This window comes from Aspergillus ruber (assembly GCF_000600275.1).
Source record: "Aspergillus ruber CBS 135680 unplaced genomic scaffold scaffold00008, whole genome shotgun sequence".
Lineage (NCBI taxonomy): Eukaryota > Fungi > Ascomycota > Eurotiomycetes > Eurotiales > Aspergillaceae > Aspergillus > Aspergillus ruber.
Genome location: NW_024467304.1, coordinates 833,057 through 851,070, shown reverse-complemented (window position 1 = coordinate 851,070; position 18,014 = coordinate 833,057). Strand labels below are relative to the sequence as shown.

At 48.5% G+C, this 18,014-nt stretch overlaps 11 protein-coding genes across 11 annotated transcripts; 6 read left to right on the top strand and 5 right to left on the bottom strand.

Annotated features, from left to right (window-relative positions):
• Window positions 1-23: 23 nt before the first annotated feature.
• EURHEDRAFT_411174 (MFS transporter) lies at window positions 24-1,835 on the top strand. Its single transcript, XM_040781547.1, has 3 exons — window positions 24-207; window positions 257-646; window positions 695-1,835. Exons 1-3 carry the CDS (start codon window positions 55-57, stop codon window positions 1,700-1,702), a joined length of 1,551 nt encoding a protein of 516 aa, XP_040640354.1. The 5' UTR covers window positions 24-54; the 3' UTR covers window positions 1,703-1,835.
• A 214-nt stretch (window positions 1,836-2,049) lies between these two features.
• EURHEDRAFT_514483 (MBL fold metallo-hydrolase) lies at window positions 2,050-3,264 on the top strand (the record flags this gene model as incomplete). The annotated part of the gene is made up of 2 exons (XM_040786273.1): window positions 2,050-2,405; window positions 2,469-3,264. The coding sequence occupies 2 exons, from the start codon at window positions 2,050-2,052 to the stop codon at window positions 3,262-3,264; spliced, it is 1,152 nt and encodes a 383-aa protein (XP_040640353.1).
• Window positions 3,265-4,278: 1,014 nt separating this feature from the next.
• On the bottom strand, window positions 4,279-5,186 carry EURHEDRAFT_514482 (uncharacterized protein; the record flags this gene model as incomplete). Its single annotated transcript, XM_040786272.1, has 3 exons — window positions 4,279-4,445; window positions 4,569-4,873; window positions 4,903-5,186. 3 exons carry the CDS (start codon window positions 5,184-5,186, stop codon window positions 4,279-4,281), a joined length of 756 nt encoding a protein of 251 aa, XP_040640352.1.
• A 2,726-nt stretch (window positions 5,187-7,912) lies between these two features.
• Window positions 7,913-8,149, bottom strand: EURHEDRAFT_453114 (uncharacterized protein; the record flags this gene model as incomplete). Its single annotated transcript, XM_040784093.1, has 1 exon — window positions 7,913-8,149. The coding sequence occupies one exon, from the start codon at window positions 8,147-8,149 to the stop codon at window positions 7,913-7,915; it is 237 nt and encodes a 78-aa protein (XP_040640351.1).
• A 363-nt stretch (window positions 8,150-8,512) lies between these two features.
• EURHEDRAFT_411172 (transcription initiation factor IIA subunit gamma) lies at window positions 8,513-9,137 on the top strand. The gene is made up of 3 exons (XM_040781546.1): window positions 8,513-8,595; window positions 8,675-8,822; window positions 8,901-9,137. Exons 1-3 carry the CDS (start codon window positions 8,555-8,557, stop codon window positions 9,045-9,047), a joined length of 336 nt encoding a protein of 111 aa, XP_040640350.1. The 5' UTR covers window positions 8,513-8,554; the 3' UTR covers window positions 9,048-9,137.
• A 217-nt stretch (window positions 9,138-9,354) lies between these two features.
• On the top strand, window positions 9,355-10,027 carry EURHEDRAFT_452686 (uncharacterized protein; the record flags this gene model as incomplete). The annotated part of the gene is made up of 2 exons (XM_040784061.1): window positions 9,355-9,399; window positions 9,455-10,027. The coding sequence occupies 2 exons, from the start codon at window positions 9,355-9,357 to the stop codon at window positions 10,025-10,027; spliced, it is 618 nt and encodes a 205-aa protein (XP_040640349.1).
• Window positions 10,028-10,858: 831 nt separating this feature from the next.
• Window positions 10,859-12,221, top strand: EURHEDRAFT_411169 (uncharacterized protein). The gene has a single exon (XM_040781545.1). It carries the CDS (start codon window positions 11,006-11,008, stop codon window positions 12,026-12,028), a length of 1,023 nt encoding a protein of 340 aa, XP_040640348.1. The 5' UTR covers window positions 10,859-11,005; the 3' UTR covers window positions 12,029-12,221.
• On the bottom strand, window positions 12,165-12,479 carry EURHEDRAFT_411168 (uncharacterized protein; the record flags this gene model as incomplete). Its single annotated transcript, XM_040781544.1, has 1 exon — window positions 12,165-12,479. One exon carries the CDS (start codon window positions 12,474-12,476, stop codon window positions 12,288-12,290), a length of 189 nt encoding a protein of 62 aa, XP_040640347.1. The 3' UTR covers window positions 12,165-12,287.
• A 131-nt stretch (window positions 12,480-12,610) lies between these two features.
• EURHEDRAFT_358588 (uncharacterized protein) lies at window positions 12,611-13,715 on the top strand. The gene is made up of 2 exons (XM_040778477.1): window positions 12,611-12,858; window positions 12,913-13,715. Exons 1-2 carry the CDS (start codon window positions 12,716-12,718, stop codon window positions 13,403-13,405), a joined length of 636 nt encoding a protein of 211 aa, XP_040640346.1. The 5' UTR covers window positions 12,611-12,715; the 3' UTR covers window positions 13,406-13,715.
• A 942-nt stretch (window positions 13,716-14,657) lies between these two features.
• Window positions 14,658-15,768, bottom strand: EURHEDRAFT_514478 (uncharacterized protein; the record flags this gene model as incomplete). The annotated part of the gene is given in 6 exon segments (XM_040786271.1): window positions 14,658-14,749; window positions 14,876-15,097; window positions 15,218-15,261; window positions 15,293-15,490; window positions 15,562-15,698; window positions 15,718-15,768. The coding sequence occupies 6 exon segments, from the start codon at window positions 15,766-15,768 to the stop codon at window positions 14,658-14,660; spliced, it is 744 nt and encodes a 247-aa protein (XP_040640345.1).
• A 547-nt stretch (window positions 15,769-16,315) lies between these two features.
• EURHEDRAFT_452718 (aldehyde dehydrogenase family protein) lies at window positions 16,316-17,781 on the bottom strand (the record flags this gene model as incomplete). The annotated part of the gene is made up of 2 exons (XM_040784062.1): window positions 16,316-16,426; window positions 16,492-17,781. The coding sequence occupies 2 exons, from the start codon at window positions 17,779-17,781 to the stop codon at window positions 16,316-16,318; spliced, it is 1,401 nt and encodes a 466-aa protein (XP_040640344.1).
• Window positions 17,782-18,014: the final 233 nt, after the last annotated feature.

Below are 18,014 nucleotides of genomic sequence, written 5' to 3'. Positions count from 1 at the left end.
TTCTTTTCTTTATATTTGACACTCCCTGCCAAATTTTGATCCAAATTATCCAGAATGAAAGAGGAAACTTCCAACCATGCATCAGGGTCGGATACTCCGTCGTCGTTGCCCAGCGATGAACAGCCTGAAGGGGTAGATCTCGAACGGGGCGAGCATCCGGCTGTGAAAAATGACCAGCCGGATAAGGATGAACACGATCCATATCTCGTACGTTCGTTTTGTCCATGTTTTAGGGGCCTATTCTAATTGAGAGCAGGTAACATGGAGCGGCCCTAACGACCCCGAAGATCCCAAGAACTGGTCTTATAGGAAGAAATGGGGCGCCACAATCACAGTCTCTTGTTTCACGTTCATCTCGCCTGTGAGCTCGTCTATGGTAGCGCCGGCACTATCAACAATTGCGGCAGAGTTCAATGTGGATGATGAGATTGTCTCGCAATTGATGCTGTCCATCTTTATTCTGGCATATGCAGTCGGGCCGTTGATCATGGGACCGCTGTCGGAGATCTATGGACGGGTTATTGTGTTGCAGCTTGCGAATTTGATCTATCTGGTGTTTAATATTGCTTGTGGTGTCTCACAAACCAAGGTGCAGATGATTGTGTGTCGATTCTTCTCTGGGCTGGGAGGGAGTGCGCCGCTTGCTGTAGGTCATCCGCATTCATGCTATACATCAGAATTAACAGAGAAATAGATCGGTGCAGGTCTTCTATCTGACTGCTTCAAAGCCGAAGAACGCGGAAAAGGTATTGCAATATATAGCCTCGCCCCCCTCCTAGGCCCAGCCGTGGGCCCAATTATTGGCGGCTTCATCACCGAGAACACAACCTGGCGCTGGGTCTTCTACGCAACCTCCATTGCCGACGGCGTCATCCAAATCGCAGGCCTCTACCTCCTCCGCGAGTCCTATGGTCCTAAAATCCTGCACCAGCGCGCCAAGCGCCTCCGCAAAGAAACAGGCGACAACGCCTACCAAACCGAATCCGAGCGCCAGAGTAAAAACCTCCCCCAACTCCTCCGTGTCTCTCTCGTCCGCCCTTTCCGTATGCTTCTCACCCAGCCCATTGTCCAGGTCATTGCTGTTTACATGGCCTACGTCTACGGCCTCATGTACCTAGTGTTATCAACGTTTCCATCCCTCTGGACAGACCCGGACTACTACAATGAGTCCATAAGCGTCGGCGGCCTAAACTACATCTCCCTAGGCCTAGGCTTCATAATCGGCTCCCAATCCTGCGCACGCACTAACGACCGCATCTACCGGCGTCTAAAGGCCCGCAACAACAACACCGGCAAGCCCGAATTCCGCGTCCCCCTCCTCTACATCAGCTCCTTCCTAATCCCAACCGGGCTCTTCATCTACGGCTGGACAGCGCAGAGCCATACACACTGGATCGCGCCAAACATCGGTGCCTGTCTATTTTCTATAGGAAACATCATTGCCTTCCAATGCATGCAGACGTTCATGGTTGATTCGTATACGCGGTATGCGGCGAGTGCGCTTGGGGCGGCGTCGTTTTTGAGGTCGATTTGTGGGTTTGCATTTCCGTTGTTCGCGCCGTATATGTATCAGGCGTTGGATTATGGGTGGGGGAATAGTTTGCTTGCGTTTGTGGCGATTGGGTTAGGGGTGCCGGCGCCGGTGTTTTTGTGGTTTTATGGGGAGAAGTTGAGGATGATGAGTCCGTATGCTGCTGGGTAGTGGGACTGGACTGGCCTGGGCTGTACATGTGGGTTGACTTAGTACATAGATTAATATGTAATAGGCTATTACTTATAGACTTAATCTTAGGGCATTTAATCACTACACCAAATCACAACTATGTTGAATCTGCAATCCTCTGCCAAAATATATTGGAGATAGCGGGGAAGTGGAGCACTCAGATTCTGTCCCGCTAGTTGTATATCGTTGCATGACTATCACAGAATATTAGCGAGATATTGCACAGAGAGGGGAACAAGCCAAAAATATAAAGGCAGAGCCCTTGCCAATCCACAAGTCACACACTTGTACTGTGTATCTACATGCTACCAACTGAACCCGCCAAAATGTCCACAATACACATTCCCCTCTCCCAATCTACGGTCCAAGTCTCCATAATCGACACCACCCTCGACGCCAATCTCCCAACAGCCCCCTTTATGGGTCCTCCTATCGCCGGCTTCGACCGGTTTCAGCTCATCGACTATGCATTCCTGATAACACACAAAGACCCCACAACAGGCCGAGAGCGCAGAATCATGTTTGACCTCGGTAGTCCAAAGGATCCGGACAAGGACTTTCCTCCAACCACTAACAAGGTCATTAAAAGTTTTGGGGGATATGTGAAAATCGACAAGAATGTCTCCGAGATATTAACTGAGCATGGCGTTGAGTTGGGGAGTATCGAGGCTGTTGTTTGGAGGTAAAGCAGCCCTTCCCATATCCTATGTATGCCATTACTAAAATGAATTGAGAAAAAAAAAAGCCACGCACACTTTGATCATGTTGGCCGCCCCTCGCTCTTTCCCTACTCAACATCCCTCCTCGTTGGACCGGGGGTCAAAAGATCATATTTCCCAGGTTACCCAGTAAACGCAGCATCCCCCATCTTGTCTCGCGAATTCTCAAACCGCGACGTCCAAGAATTAGACTTCAATGCCTCCGACCTTGAAATCGGCTCCTTAAAGGCCATAGATTACTTTAAAGATGGGAGCTTCTATCTCCTTTCTGCGCCGGGACATGCAGTAGGGCATATAAATGCGCTAGCGCGCACAACTGAAGATAGCTTTATCTATCTCGCAGGAGATTCATTCCATCATGCTTCTGAGCTACGGCCGCACGGGGGTGTTGGTGCCTCTCTTTCAGATTCTTTATCTCTAAAATTACCTTCTCTTAGCTGTCCCTGTTCCGGATCGAGGTTTCATTTGATTCACCCGCTCAACGAGCGTTCAAGGATCCCGGAGCACTACCGTGGGTACTATGATCAAGTACCCAATGATCCTGACAGAGTGCCTTTCCATACGCTATCTGAGACTGAGTCTGGGGAGACAATGGCTGTGGATCTGCGTGCAGCAAGGGGTACTGTTGAAGCTATTCAGAGGTTTGATTCGGATCCAAGGGTCTTTGTTATTGCGGCGCACGATACGTCTTTGCGTGGTGTTCTAGAGTATTTCCCAAAGACTGCTAATGAATGGAGGGAGAATGGGTGGAAGGAAGAAGGGTATTGGTTATTTTTGAAGGAGTTTGGTAAGGCTGTCGAGGTGGCTGAGGAAACACAATAGATCAATACTGGAATGAATGACATGATTATTAGATTCAACAGAATCAAGTATACAACTACAAATACGAACGCATATTGGACCAGCCATTGATTTTCTTCACTAAAGCAACTCAAGCATCTTGAGTCTTCAACATAAGCGAAATCTCATTGGCCAGTGTCGCCAAAGTCGACTTCTCTATTGATTTCTATCCTAGATTCCGTAACCGGCTTGCCCTATTCCGCGAATTCAACTCCACCGTCACAGGCGTGTAATCCCTAGGTATTTCTGCATAGTTGCCGGTGGGAAATAATCTTGGGATCAGGACTGTCGATACAACCCCCCTCGTAGAGCACACGCCCAATTTCCACAGCACACTCATGCCACGAAACCTCCTGCCCGTTCTGGCAGAACCAGTACGCATTAGTGGCGACTTGCCCTACCAATGTGCGCTAAGCAAATGCAGCATAGCCATGTATCCATGTGCTAGATCGTTAACATGCACTTGGCTCCATACAGAGAGACCCTCGCCGATTTGGCCCGCATAGCCGTATTTCAAGGAGTATCGGATCAGGGCCGGTAGCTAGATTAATAGCCTGTTATCACGTGTGCCCATGCCGTAGACAAGGGGCGGGATCACAATGCACATTTTAGCATGTGGGCTCAGTTCTTTGCATCTACGTAGGAATGCCTGGTCCACCACACGGCTAAGAGCGGGTTGAGTCAAAGGGCGAGTCTTATTTAGAAATCAGCTATATGAATAATAAGCAATACTGGGTTAGATAGGATGATACAGAGAAGTACTTCGTGCGAGCAAGGTCCAATGCCAAGGGACACCCCGAGAGGAACTGGCTCACAGGTTCGTATTGGTTGGTTGCTCACCGGTGGTTGTCTATTAGCACAGTCTAATTATTTCAAGGCATAAATGACAATTGAAAATATAAATCATGAACGGCAACTGAAATGCGTCGCGGGCAGGCTATCCTAAGCTTATCCAAAGTAAGAAACATAAGTTATTAGCCTCTCAATTACATTCCTTTAAAGCCTCACAGCAACAATCTTAGCCGGTTTAACTGTCTGGCTCATAACAGGGGCAATTTGTGCTCCACTCGTGGCGACGTACAGTACCGTTCGGTCTTTACTCAAGGCAATAGCCGTAGAACCCGCAACAGTAAGCTTGAATTCGTTTCCAGCGACAAGCTGAACTTTCCTCTGCGGCTAGATCTTCAGGAGCTCCTTCTGTGGGTTCGTCGCAATGTATGCAGTTCCGTCCTCGGTAAGCAGGAAATCATCAGCCGTGAATCCGCTGCTGCTGATCTCCATGGGACCAGTGGCGGAAGCATGCTCGTCGACAGGGATCCGTCTGGAGATCTCCCTGGTCGTGCTGGTGAAGTAGACGTAACTGTGCAGCGCCTTAATTCCATTTGCACCTACTTGGACTGGTTGATCCTCTTCTGGAAGCAAGGGTGCATGGGAAAGAGCTTGGGAGTATTCCCCGGTGGTAAGGTCAAGACGCCAAATAACACCCTTTTTTGAATCCGTAATAAGACATAAGTTATTTCCGAACTTTATGATGCCGTTAAGCAGGTGAGCGTCCGGGTTGTACGCGAGATTTTTGTTTTGGGTTGGTTGTCTGAGAACTGGACAGTTCATATCGCGGACGTCCCGGGTACCGGGCTGATGGTGGATATGGAGAGGTTTCCAGTAACAACCGCGTAGATATCCTCGCCAATCTCTGCAATTCCCATTACGCTGCTTTCACGGGGGAACGTGTAAAAAGGATGGCCGGTTTCCGATATAGGTGCTGTACTGATGGACCAGAGCTTGGGTACGTCGATACGAGTTGCAAGGAGGTTTCCTTTTGGCCGTACAGCTAAGTTCTCGAACCAGGCTCCATTGCTTCCAAGTTGAAAAGTTGTCGATATGATTGAGTTTTCCGCCGTCATTCGATTGTGCGGCACACCGAGAAAGGTAGTAAACAGAGAAGACATTAATGTGCCATATTTCATGAGGGTTGAAAAGCAATGCATCTTGTGGTGTCTTGACTAGGCACAAAGCTATTATGGCTTAAAGGATGTATGTAGAAGAATGATAGTGCAACCCAAGGTTCTAGTAAAGCTCTTTATATTTCAATCAAGTAGGGCTATACCGGAAGAGAAATCGGAAGTAACTTTCGTGATTGATCATCACCCGGATGCTATGCTTGGGTAGATGGAGAAAAGCTAAATAGTTCAAACTCCCTCCGGACTGACTTGGCTCTTGCATGGTTCATCATACTTTAACTATCCTGATATGCGATGGTGGGGCTATATCACAACTGATACCTTAGTTCAATGGTTCCGAAAACGTAGTAGTCAATAATCTATAATTGATTTTACACTCCTACTCTTAGAGCGTATCATCTAGTCAAACTCACCCCCTTCCCAATACTCGATGGCGCATGAGATCAGCAGCATTTCGAGTTCCAAACGCCTCAACTACAGTGTTGGAAATGCCACAGTAATAAATTGTAGTTCTTAATTGCAAGACTCCACTAATACCCCTTATGCCCGCTTATGCTTCTATGCCTTTCTTATTTCTGATAGTACAGGCCTTTCGATAATGAGATTGGTTACCCGAAGAGGGATATAAATCTCTCACCATCGCTATTCCTTATCACACTCGCCAGAGGTTGACAGTCTTTTCGTCTATGGTAATTTCCACTTCTATACTCGGTGAATGTGCTAGGAGCGTTGAGCATGAATCCACCCATTACAGTCAGTTAGATATGTCTCTGACTGCAAAGCACTATGATACCTATGGTGTTGATTTAACCTCACTTTCCTCCTAGGAGTGCAATTGGAAAGCAAGTTCTAAACTTTATAATACAGGTTACTTTAAAGTCGCCATATGCTCCGGGTTTGGCTTATCGAACAAAATTTCAGCCGGAGGCAGCCACGGTTTCTTGTACGTCGTCATGTCTTGCTGGGCGAGCTCTAGCCTCTCAGACATGATCTCCTCGTAGTTTGATAGACGGCAATCATGAGATGGCTCTCGCATTTCTTTCTGAGGCACCATCGAGCGCCCGGAGACAGTTATGCTATTTGATTATAAATATCTTAAAAAGAAATTGTAGAGATGTCTATACTATGTATGAGATAACGGATGGAGAGGGTGCTACGTGGGATGGTGATGTTGAGGTGTTGATTTGGGTTTGGGCCATAGCTCGTGAATTGGCCGATGATGTTTAAAGAATTATTTAATCAATTAATGATATCCACGGTATTCTGAATTGGACTTCCTCGCTCGTTGCAGCATGAAACCTCCGAACGACATATTCGAGCCAAACCAACTTCTTGAACTACTCTTGATAGTAGTCACATTAGGATCGAATGCATATATTTATGCTTCGTTCAGAAACTCCATCTTCTACAAGGCCTGCGTAGCTAGATTCGATAAAAGCATCATCCTTAAGCTCAACACCGACGACTCTCCCAGCGAATATTGAAAGCCTGCAACCGCAACTTAGCATCTTTCTGTCAGCGACCTTAGCAAGCTGTACCACAAACGTTCGAATCTACTCCCCACACCGAGTTCGCCACAGTCGTCAGATAAACATTCTCCAAGACTATGTCGTTTTCACCCGCACCCGCGTTGCGAAGGAAGAAATGTTCGAATGGTACAGTCAATGGGTCTCTCCTCACGCGAGTCTCCTTGTCTGCATTCTATGACTGACACTACAATCCGCTGCGTCACGTCAGGCAGTCGTTCGCTCTTTTCCTGTATGGTGAGTCGTGCCACTAGTTCCCACGTCTCGATAATTATCTCCTTGGTAGTTTGATGAACGGCGATAGTCACAGCGGTCTTCACGTCTCCTGCAAATACTACAAGCCACCAGCAGGCATCATCGGCTGGCTTGCTCCTTTCCCCCCAGTTTTCCGACTCAATAAGGTCTGAATACCAGTAGTCTGAGCGGTTGGGCTGGCAAAGTCTTCGAGCGGTACGACTGGTCGGTCTTCTTCCTGCGGCCATTACTCTTTCTCAGTCTGTGCGGTCATGGGAGTTGGAGGTCAAAAACGTTCATGAGAACGAATTTTTGCATAAACATATTATGTAGTGCATCTTGCGCTTGTTCATGCGCTTCAGTCGTCATCTTGTTGAGGGGTGAACCAGGCGTTTGGATATAATCAGTTCATGAACCTGCAAAGTCCTTCAGACAAGTTTGCTCGTTCATGTCAAAAAAGATGATGCACTAGCTTTTATTGCCAGTTTACCCTCTCTCGAGTGCATGGCATTAACTGTCAAGGACCTCGCAGAAACCCTTTTGGCCGAGATACTGATGTTTGCTGGCAGTGGGACTAACGCAGAATAGACGCTGGCGGCCACCTGCCTAGCTACTTTCACTGTCATTTTGTAAGATGGATTGTTCAGGGCAAATTTCAGTGCCTTGATTTGGGATGTTTATGTGTACAATGCTAAGGTTGGTAAATGACTTTATCATTACTCCGTACATTGGGTTGGGTTATTAGGGTTATGCACTACAGCATTGGGCCAAAATGACTTGAAGAATGGCATAGTTATGCTACTGGGGTTAAGATTACAGCTCCTTTAGTAATTACAGTATGTAAACTTTCTAGCTAGCTGCCATTAAGTCATCAGAAACCTGACAAGATACATCCAAATGACCAGACGATCAGATATACCGGAACATGTTGTTCCTGACACTCCGTTTCATGGTATTCGGCTGCCCGTCCTCGTACTCAATTCCAGATGCTCCACCTTCACCCGACATTCGCTCGAGTTTCTCGCGAAGTTCCTCATCGGATTGACCGACGGATTTGGCTTTTTTTTGCTGTTGTTGCGGTTGTTGTTGTTGCTGCTGCTGCTGGGATTGTGTGTTTGCCGAGTCTGATGTTGAACTCTCAGACATGTGCTTGTTTAATTTTTCATTTTGATCTTCTGTGACTGATTAGCATTGCTCGCTGTAGCATGTCAATAACCGAGCATACCTTCCTTGATATTGTCTGATAATGTTTGCATTGTCGATGAGAATGGCCGGGCAGTGTTCTTCAATGCCCACGCCGGTGCGCCTCGCACCAGGGAGCGTGTTTGCGCATTTAATCTCATATTCATCAACATATCTCGAATGTCGTTCGTCTGATCGAAATCCAGAATCGCCGTGGCGTGAATTAACTGATGTCATTATCTGCCCCAGGCATAAGATCACGTGCTATAGGATCACGTGCGATAATCACCGGGGTCCATTTCTCGAACGGCAAGTGCTCCATCATCCTAACACTTCCCCACCACGGTCTTGTCCATCAGCACCGTCACTATGAGCGCGCCAGCATACTATGAGCTCTACCGTGGGAGCAGGTATGTCGTACATCCGATGCGAAGGCGTTAAATACCCTCCATGTTTGGATGTGCAGGGCTGACTTAGATTCCCCATTAGCATCGGTTTGTCCCTCACCGATACGCTCGACGACCTGATCAACGAAGGCCGGATCGAACCCCAGCTCGCGATGAAGATCCTGTCGACGTTCGATCGTGTTATCACCGAGGTGCTGGCGGACAAGGTGCAGGTTAAGCTGTCTTTCAAGGTGCGCTTAGTCTCAGTCGGGGGTGGTCTACAGGATTGACCAGGGTAGAAACAAAGGCTGACATCTATGGCGGAATAGGGACACCTGGACACCTACCGATTCTGCGACGAAGTCTGGACATTCCTTATCAAGGATGTCAACTTCAAACTGGACAACCAGAGCACCGTCTTTGCGGATAAGGTGAAGATCGTCAGCTGCAATAGCAAGAGGCCTGGAGAGGTTTAAACTACAGATACCGTGGCGTTTTCGGTCGTTTCTTTTTCTTATTATTTGGTATTTCTTTTTTTTTTGGTTGAGGCTATGGGTCGCTTGGGACAGATTGATTAGCATAAGGATTCCGTTGGCGTTTTGATCTAGCGTTGTTTTTGCTTTGTTTTATTGTATTCTATTGTATTCTAGTCTTTGAGAAAAACCAGATACCCAGAGTACTTCAGCAACCGTAAAACCGCCCCAACCGCCGCCCATTTCTCAGCTCTGTCCATCCCACTCCTCCCTATACCCTACACTTACCCAGCACTAAACGAGAACCACCATGTCCGGAATCCTTCTCTTCTGCACCGCCCCGGTGCCAGCCTCGGTGTGAACTCCACCACCTTCCCATCCCACCATCGCCACTAACAAGAGCAGAGCAGGTAATCAACCGCCTCATGCAAGACAGCAGTATCCCGAAACACGGGCGAAACATCTTCAGTCTCGTACGCACCCCCGACCAAACAACCCTGGACAACTTCAACTCCAACCCCCCAATCAACCCATTCTCAACCGGATTCCTCAGCACGCCTGACACCGAACTCCGGCGATACACGCGCCAACGGATCAGCGATCTCGAGCGCGAACGATCAATCAGTCTCTCCTCGAAGTGGGTCGCTGTCCTGGACGAACGGTCCGTGACCGATAACACGGTGGTGATACATCGGTACGAGACCAAGTCCGAATGGGAGCAGCTGCAGCGCGAGGCGGAGGAGGAATGGGTTGGGATCCCCGGGACGGCAGAGATTAATGAGGAAGAGGATTCGATCTGGTGGAAATGGCGCGTACCGTTTGATGCGGTCTTTCATCTGTATAATCATGTCGAGACGTTCTCGTGGCGTGGCGTGGCGTTGTGGGCGAGACCGGAGTATTTGGGGGAGGATGGGATTGTTATGGTGAGGTTTCCAGTGGGGATTATCAGTGGGGGGATGGAGGATCCGTTGGGATTAATGTGATTCACAGTATCTCTCTGTATGGGGTGGTTTGAACTCAGTTCTTGCGAGGATGGGAATTGTTTGGGGTGAGAGTTCATGCTGGAGATATAGGAGTAGGAGTAGGAGTAGGAGTAGGGTCGATTCATTTTATGGTCATGGCCAGAGAGTTGTTGGTTGATTCACCCAGATCCCTGGCTCTTAGTGAGATTTAGGTTGATAGAGACAAGACTAGAGAGTAGTATCTGGTTGGGATGCGTAATATACCGCATCGCATTCAACGTGGAGTTCCATGTCGGTCGGATCTGAAGAGGCACGAGTTTCCATCATGATCAAAGGGAAGCGATTTTTGGCTTCTCTCTACAGGTGATGTTCAACAAAGTGTAACAGACATTCAAAACTAGTAACCAGGGACATGAAACTGGGACCTGGTATGGAGGGAAAGCCTGTGGCCATGGGAATATACACATATGATGCCAAGGCAGGTCTTGGTTAGAGAGACTCCGAAAATGGCCGCCGAAGTAGCCCTTTTCAGCTGCCCGCTAACCATCACATCAGTAAATGGAGTATTTAAACAGACGGCAATAAAGAGGGATATAGCATTATAGCAGCTCTTTGTAGACATTTCTCATAACACTTCCTGATTGAGTCATGCGGAGCGGAATGTAATCCGCGGTCCGATTTGATCTTCATCTACCGCGATGCGACAGCTTCATCAATTGTCATTCTACACTACGGAGTACTGCTATGAAATTCACAATGCCACGGACTTTGCCGTGGCTAACTAGTGACAGTGGAAATGGAGGAACGGGAGATGCCAAACGAGCGGTAAAGCCGCAACCAGATTCCGACTCCGACTTGGATCGCACGCCAAAAGCCACTAGAAGGGCTGCTGAGGATATCTTTCGATCCTGTGAGTACCGGTCGCTCCCTTCTGGGCATGCGATGACCTGTTTACTGACGCACTTCCTCAGCTAGTCCTCCCGCACAGCCTATCCGACAATGTCCATCCGAAGAGTGAGCAGCAATGACCAGAACCCGTTGACGATGATCCTTTCTAATAGTGACAACAGATACCTAATCGAAGGCTTCGACAACGACGACATCTACATGATGGTCGAAGACGAATTCTATGCCGTCGCGCAATCCTTCACCAAACATCTCCACTTCGCAGAATACGTCCGACAAGCCAAAGAAGCCAAATCGCAGAACGCATCTAAATTCCAGGACCTCGCGCACCCCACGGACGGAGTCACCCCGATGAGCGACGAAACAAAGAAAAAAGAGGCAGAAAGCCTAGCTGAGAGGCAGAAGAAGGGTCAGGGGATGTTGGAGAATGACGAAAGGTCGCGAAGGGATAAAGAGGAGGGTGACAATGTGCTTCAGGATGATTCTTGGGCGGGGACTTCGCTGTATGATCTTATGATGAGTCCGAGGAGGTCACGGAATTTAGTGGGCGCGCAGAGGATTAAGTCGTCTACGAGGGCAGCTGCTGGGTTTGTGCAGTCGCAGAATTCGAGCGTTGGTGGAATAGCTGTTCCTGGCCTGTCATCATTGCCGCTTAGTAGCAGGGAACAGGATCGTCGGGGTTCTATTCAAGAAACAGCATCTTCAGATGACGATCTGGACGTACAACCGACTACGACAGTCAAGCGAAGAATCGAGGACATCAAAACACCAAAGACTGAAAAGTCAACGGAATCCATTACACCAACACCGAAGCGTTCTATATCGCATGCACCGAATAATTCCATCAAGCCAAAACCAGAAACGGAACCAATACCAACACCAACACCGTCTATCAACACCGCTGGAAACAAAACAAGACCGTCACCGTCACCGCTTAAGCCCAAATCTAAGGGAAGAATGCTTTTTGATGATTTCGACGGGCTACCAGAGCCCGCATCCAATATTTCCATGCAAAAACAAGAAAGAGAGTCGTCGTCGTCGATAGAAAAGAATGCAAGTGGATGTGAGAGCAAGAAAAAGTCGCGACTGAATGAAGTGCCGACGTTCGTGCTGTGAGCTGCTGCGGAGTGAAGGTCGCAGACCTTCTGCTCATGTTTATTGTAATTCGTCGACCGCGTGGAACACCAATTAGAGGTCATCATTCGATCGAGAGAGCCGGCCGCTCATCCGCCGAACGTGGTGCCTGAACTTCTCTCGTGCGGATGGGAGATCGATAGTCTTCATCGCACTGTCATTGTCCGAGCCAAGACTGTGCGATGTCAGCGTGCTGCGACGATGTCAGATCCGTGGTTCCTGTAAAACTATTGTTGAGGACTTACTCGTCATCCGAGAAGAAGACCGGCGTCTTCTCTTTGCGAAAGTTTGTTGGGTGTCCCTGCGATTCATTAGCTACGGTCCTTGAGTTGACTCGAGGCGAGCGACGTACAATCTCCAGTCCTTTCGGTGCTTGCTTGCGCTGGAATGGGGATTTGAGGCAACGGCCGATTTGTCGGAAACACTCCATCTCGGGGTTCGTGTTATGGATATCGTGAAGTCGGTGGTGTTAAAAGATCGTTATAATAGCGAGTGGTGCAAGCCGGTATTTATCAAAACAACCAGGTGAAAACAAGTCAAAGCACAGCTGAAGAGAACGTCTTTATGGATATGATAACTCTGAAACGATGGATATACCAAACGAAGGACAATAGGCTCAAACACCTATGAGAAAGGAACGCAGCAAAAAGAAAGAATATCGAATGTTCTATGACTCAGTCAGGAGGAGAAAAGACACAAACACAGACCGACCTGAGGCCTGGCAATAGATACCTACCTATATACCACCGGTCAGCCAGCCGCCGCCATCCACGATGGGCAAATGACGATCTATGCACGCGCGCGCGTACCATGTACAGATACAGAACATTCGCCGGCCAGGCTAACCCAGCACTGACCAATTGCAGGCCCCTGAGAATCCATCACCAGCCTCGTATGGCCTGTCTCGTCCTGTCAACCCGCCTGATCTTCGTGTCGGAATGCACGTACTGTATTTGCCGGCGCGTGGGTAACAAATTCCTTTTGACCCTTGACACCTTCCCCTGGCGGCTGCACGGCCACTCGGCAAATGAAAGAAAGCAGATCCCCTTAAAAAAGCATTCAGGGTCTCTTTTTGCTTTTTTGGGGTTTCTTTTTTTATCGCGTTCTTTTCTTTGTTCTCTTCGCACCGGTTATTTACAGGTGGGGATCAATGTCGAAAGGCTGTCGCGGGGCTTCAGGCTATTGGCAGCCTCTTCTGCACATCCAGCCGCGCATACTTTCCAAAGAATCCAGACTACCCTCCGTACTCCATATCTACCTGTACTGGAGGCACGGAGTACGGCAGTACAGTACAGGGATACCATGTACATTGCGTCTACGGATTCCTGCGGGTACATAATACGCGCTACTCTATACTAATTCGGGGAATAAAACTGTTTCTTTTTCTGCTGCAGTGGTTGAACGGCAAACGGAGGTGCATCATTAATCAATGCTTTCTTTTTATGGAATAGGTCGCTTTTCTTGTCTTGGAATAGTAGCAATAGCGCCTCGTCTCGGGGCGACTTGCATAGGAGTGCAGCACACTGCCATTTACCAAGGCAATACCCCCTATACAGTGTAAAAAAAGTTTCCAGAACACTGCCGTATTATAAATGTCTTGCAATGGAATTTGATGATCTGTCTCCATTACTCACCTCTGCACACAAGTCTCTATCGCCCCTTGCAGCACAACTATGTCACCTCAGACAGTGCAACAAAGACGCATTCCACAGCCTCCCTGAATAGGAGTAACCTCCTGGCCCTACGAAAAGGGTAAACGGTTCCATTGTGTTAATTCCGAGTTTCACGGCGTACTCCGTACTCTATACGGAGCTCTGTCTCTACAGAGTACATTTAAACCGCTGTGTAACTTTCTTTGTACAGTACTCCTGCTCCTGCGCATCCGTTTTGTTCTCCCCTTAATCTTGCAGGGATACTCGTATACCCCTTAGTTGTAGTAACTTTAGCGATCTGGGAAGATCTCTCGCATACCCCGGACTCTACTGCCTAGAGGCTGGCGTGAAATGGTCGATCACACTTTGAAACCCCATTTTACCTCAAATTAACTGTCAGTGTAAAGTATGGTCCGGGAGACGGGAGGTCCGAAGTTAATAGCTTAATCTTAAGAGAATTGCTATCGCTAACATACTCCATACTCCGTAGAGTACAAGGGCGGTAACTAAATGATCGGTATGCGTCAGATATGTATCCGAGCATTCCTAGTACTGTATTGAAGGTTCGCGTTGTGCTCGCGATGGGCCGGTGACCATGAGGAATGTTGATGTATTTCTGTCTGTCAGTTGGCGATCAGCTGATGTACGCCCGGGGGTTGGTGATATAAATGCATTGCTATCTGCGGAAATTCCCGTTGGATTATCCGAGGGGATCATTTTCCCTCTGGGACTCAATTGTATTTCGATCACAGCTAGCCAGGGAAACTAGGTGGGCAGCCCATTGCTTATGGTACCTATCCCTGAGAAACTGGCCCCGTCAGCATCGGCGTCGTAAAAGTTGCTCTATTCTTCACTCCGTTCTCAGTCTCGTGTGCTCCATTCGCCCTCACTTTCTCTTCATTTGCATTTCCCCCTCTCTTCAATTGGCCATGAAAAGCCGCGGTACACTTATCCGGGTCTCACGTCAAGCCCCTATCCATATCTCTCTCTCTCCTCGCCACTAATCGTTCCATCTCTACTTTTTCTCTCTCATCTAGCAAGTCAACCCTCTCTCCACACCTCAGGGCTCTCAGCAGCCCCAGAAGACCTTGCGTCCACCTTCAATCAGTATATAGCATCAAAAGCAAAACTATGCAGCACAGCACACATGATCCAGAAATCTCCAGTTTCCCAGAACTCCTGCATAGGGCCAGAAAGTCGTGGCCCTCTCTCAACTGTCCCTGTTGGATTGCTGTGTCTTCGCAATTCTTCATCGCAACCAGGGATGTCTTCAGACGATAATCAAAAACTATTGTCCAGTCGTCAATGTCACTTGGCCAGAACTCAGGTTTTTTAATGACTAGCCACCAGGGCGGTGCGTATATGAATTCCCAATCTACCACGCCGACAATCTGCAGACCTTCGTTGAAAGGACATTAGCAGGCCATAGATCATCGCACCAGATCTTGAAAGGTCCATCCCCGGGTGAGGGATTGGTGAGGCATTCGTCCCTAGCGAGTTTATGGAAAAGTCGCCGTACCAGACTTCCGTCGACAGTCATCTACGGACTCCACAGTGTCATTCCTTTGGTGCCAGATGCTCCATATTGGGGTACGCGAGGGCTTCGAGGTATGACGAAGATGTCTCGAATGTAGTGTTTTCATCAGGAAGCCTTGATCGCGGCAACCCCCCTCGTCGCTTAAGATCATTCGTAATCATCGACAAAGGCCGGCGTGTCACATCCCAGGTAAAATCATCGATCTGGCCGAGCGATCCTATCCGAGAAAACGACGGAATGGAAAGTTGAAGCATACTACACACCATCTGCGCATACAGCATCTAAAGCCTTTTCTAGTCGGTGTTCAGAGCATCGTACATTTTCACCCATGCTCAATGTAATTCATCATGATAAATGGGCTCAATTTAAGGGGACTCTCCTTCGTACCCAAATGCAGAATAAACGGAACAGGAATAGACGTCTGGTCTATGAGAAACCGCACAGCAACTTCATTCACAACTTTCTCCTAGGGTATAAAAAACAGCACCATGCCGCGAGAAGCGTATAACAGTCGTGCTTTTCGGTACGTCCATCTGTAGAGATGCTGTAAGAGCCTCTTCTGGGATGGCAAACTCGGTGGCATTACTTCTGTTGTATTTGAGGATGAAGTCTGCAATCGGTTAAGATGTCGAAGTCGAGGAATTGGAGCCAGATGCCGGATGCTTCTTCGGCTTGTTCCTAGGATATATCATCGGGGTTCATTTGCAGTTGCATATTTGCGGGTTGGATTAATGTGCAAGATTTTCCATGGGATAAATCAATGCTGGGTTATTTTCTATGTTATTTAGGAGGCAGGAAAGACGAGGAATACTTCCAAGTGCGCCCTAGACGATAGGCCGGATCTCTCCTAATGTGATGCTGTCAAGCTTAATAGCTCTCATTGTTGTTTCCATTACTATTTTCTAGCCTTGTTTCCATTGAAGTCCGCCTCCGTTTATGCTCCTTAGTTTCATAGCAATGAACGGCCCGAGTCGATGAGGTATCATTTCAAAGGAGCTGTCTATTAGCTTGGTCGGAAAGTAGACATCATGGTACATTGAACTCCGCTATTTCCCTCCCTCTCATAAGCAGTTTATTTGATTAAGGATGAGCCTTGATATGGTGGCTCTTCAACTTGACAAACTGCTCGAACCCGAAGCGACTCAACGTAACGCCCCGTCCGGAATTCTTCCAGCCGGTCCATGCGAGATCCTATACATGTCACGTTAGCTTTTGAAAAATTCTACTCAGTTAGAGAACTATGGGATAATTCTTACCGGGCTAGGATAATCCGACCGATTGATATAAACCGTCCCCGCCTCAACCCGATCAACCAACTTTTCAGCACCCTCAATATCCCTACTCCAAATACTAGCTGTAAGACCAAACTCGCTATCGTTCATATACCGGATAGCCTCATCATCGCCGTCAACCTTCATCACAGGGATAACAGGACCAAAAGTCTCCTGCGTCATAACGTCCATGCCATGGTTGACGCCGGTCAGCAAAGTAGGCTTGACATAATTTCCCTCCGCGGGAGTATTCTCAAAAGTCGCATTAGCAGGAGTCTCGTCCTTCGCACCCTTGCTCACGGCATCCGCAATATGCGCGAGGATAGTCTCCTTCGCACGCTTGGAGATAACAGGACCAACATGCGTCTTGGTATCGAACGGATCACCGACTACATAATTGCTCAACACCTTCTTCACCTCTTCCACGAATGGATCGTAGATATTCTTATGCACATAAACCCGTTCAATAGCACAGCAGCTCTGACCACTGTTGAAAACAGCCCCGTCGACAATCTGCTCCGCCGCCCAGGCGATATCCACATCATCCCGCACATAAGCAGGATCCTTCCCACCAAGCTCCAGTCCAACATTCACAATCCGATCAACAGCAGCCTTCTGTACGGCCAGCCCACCGGCCACAGACCCCGTGAAACAAATATGATCCACCTTCGGCGACTGAATCAACTCCTCCAACAACGAAGGCTCACCGCAATGCACAAACTGAATCACATTCTTCGGAAGACCAGCCTCCTCAAACGCAGACGTAATTTGCTCCACGATAGTCGGTGTCTGCGGCGAGGGTTTAAGAATCACTGCATTTCCAGCCAGAATCGCAGGGATCAGACTGTTGACTAGAATTAACCAGGGATAGTTCCAGGCGAAGATGATAAATGCGACTCCCACAGGCTGGCGCTTGATGAATCGTCTGAAGCCTGCTTCTTCTTCGCCGGGGACGACTTCGTTTAGCACGGTGTTGCTAACGCGGTTGAGGAAGTGGCTGCGCTTGATTGCTGTTGCGATTTCGACGGGAGAGAAGCCAATTGGGCGGCCCATTTGTTCGGTGAGTTCGCGGGCGAGAACATCTTTCTTCTTTTCGAGTATGTTTATGGCACGGGTCACGAGTTCCTGGCGCTGGGCGAGAGTGGTCGACTGCGAGAATGACCGGAAGGCTTCCTGGGCGTCGTCGGCCACTCGCTTCAGGTCATCCGCCGTGACGCCGGCGCGAGTGACGACCGGCTTGTTCGTAGAGGGAGAGGTGGTAGTAATTGTAGACATTGCAGTTCTTTGGTGATCCAATTCTGAGGTGTGTCTAAGTGTACAAAGAGGAGAACGGGAGATATCTAGATAGCCCTCCCGCGGAGCTTCCGCTGTGGCGGGGTAGTGGCGGGGTAGTGGCGGTGGCCGATTGATAAGGCTTGATAAGGCTTGATAAGGACCTACAGCTAGATAGCTAAAAGACACGATTCCGATTCGTAATTCATGATACGGAACGACAGTAGACTAACAGG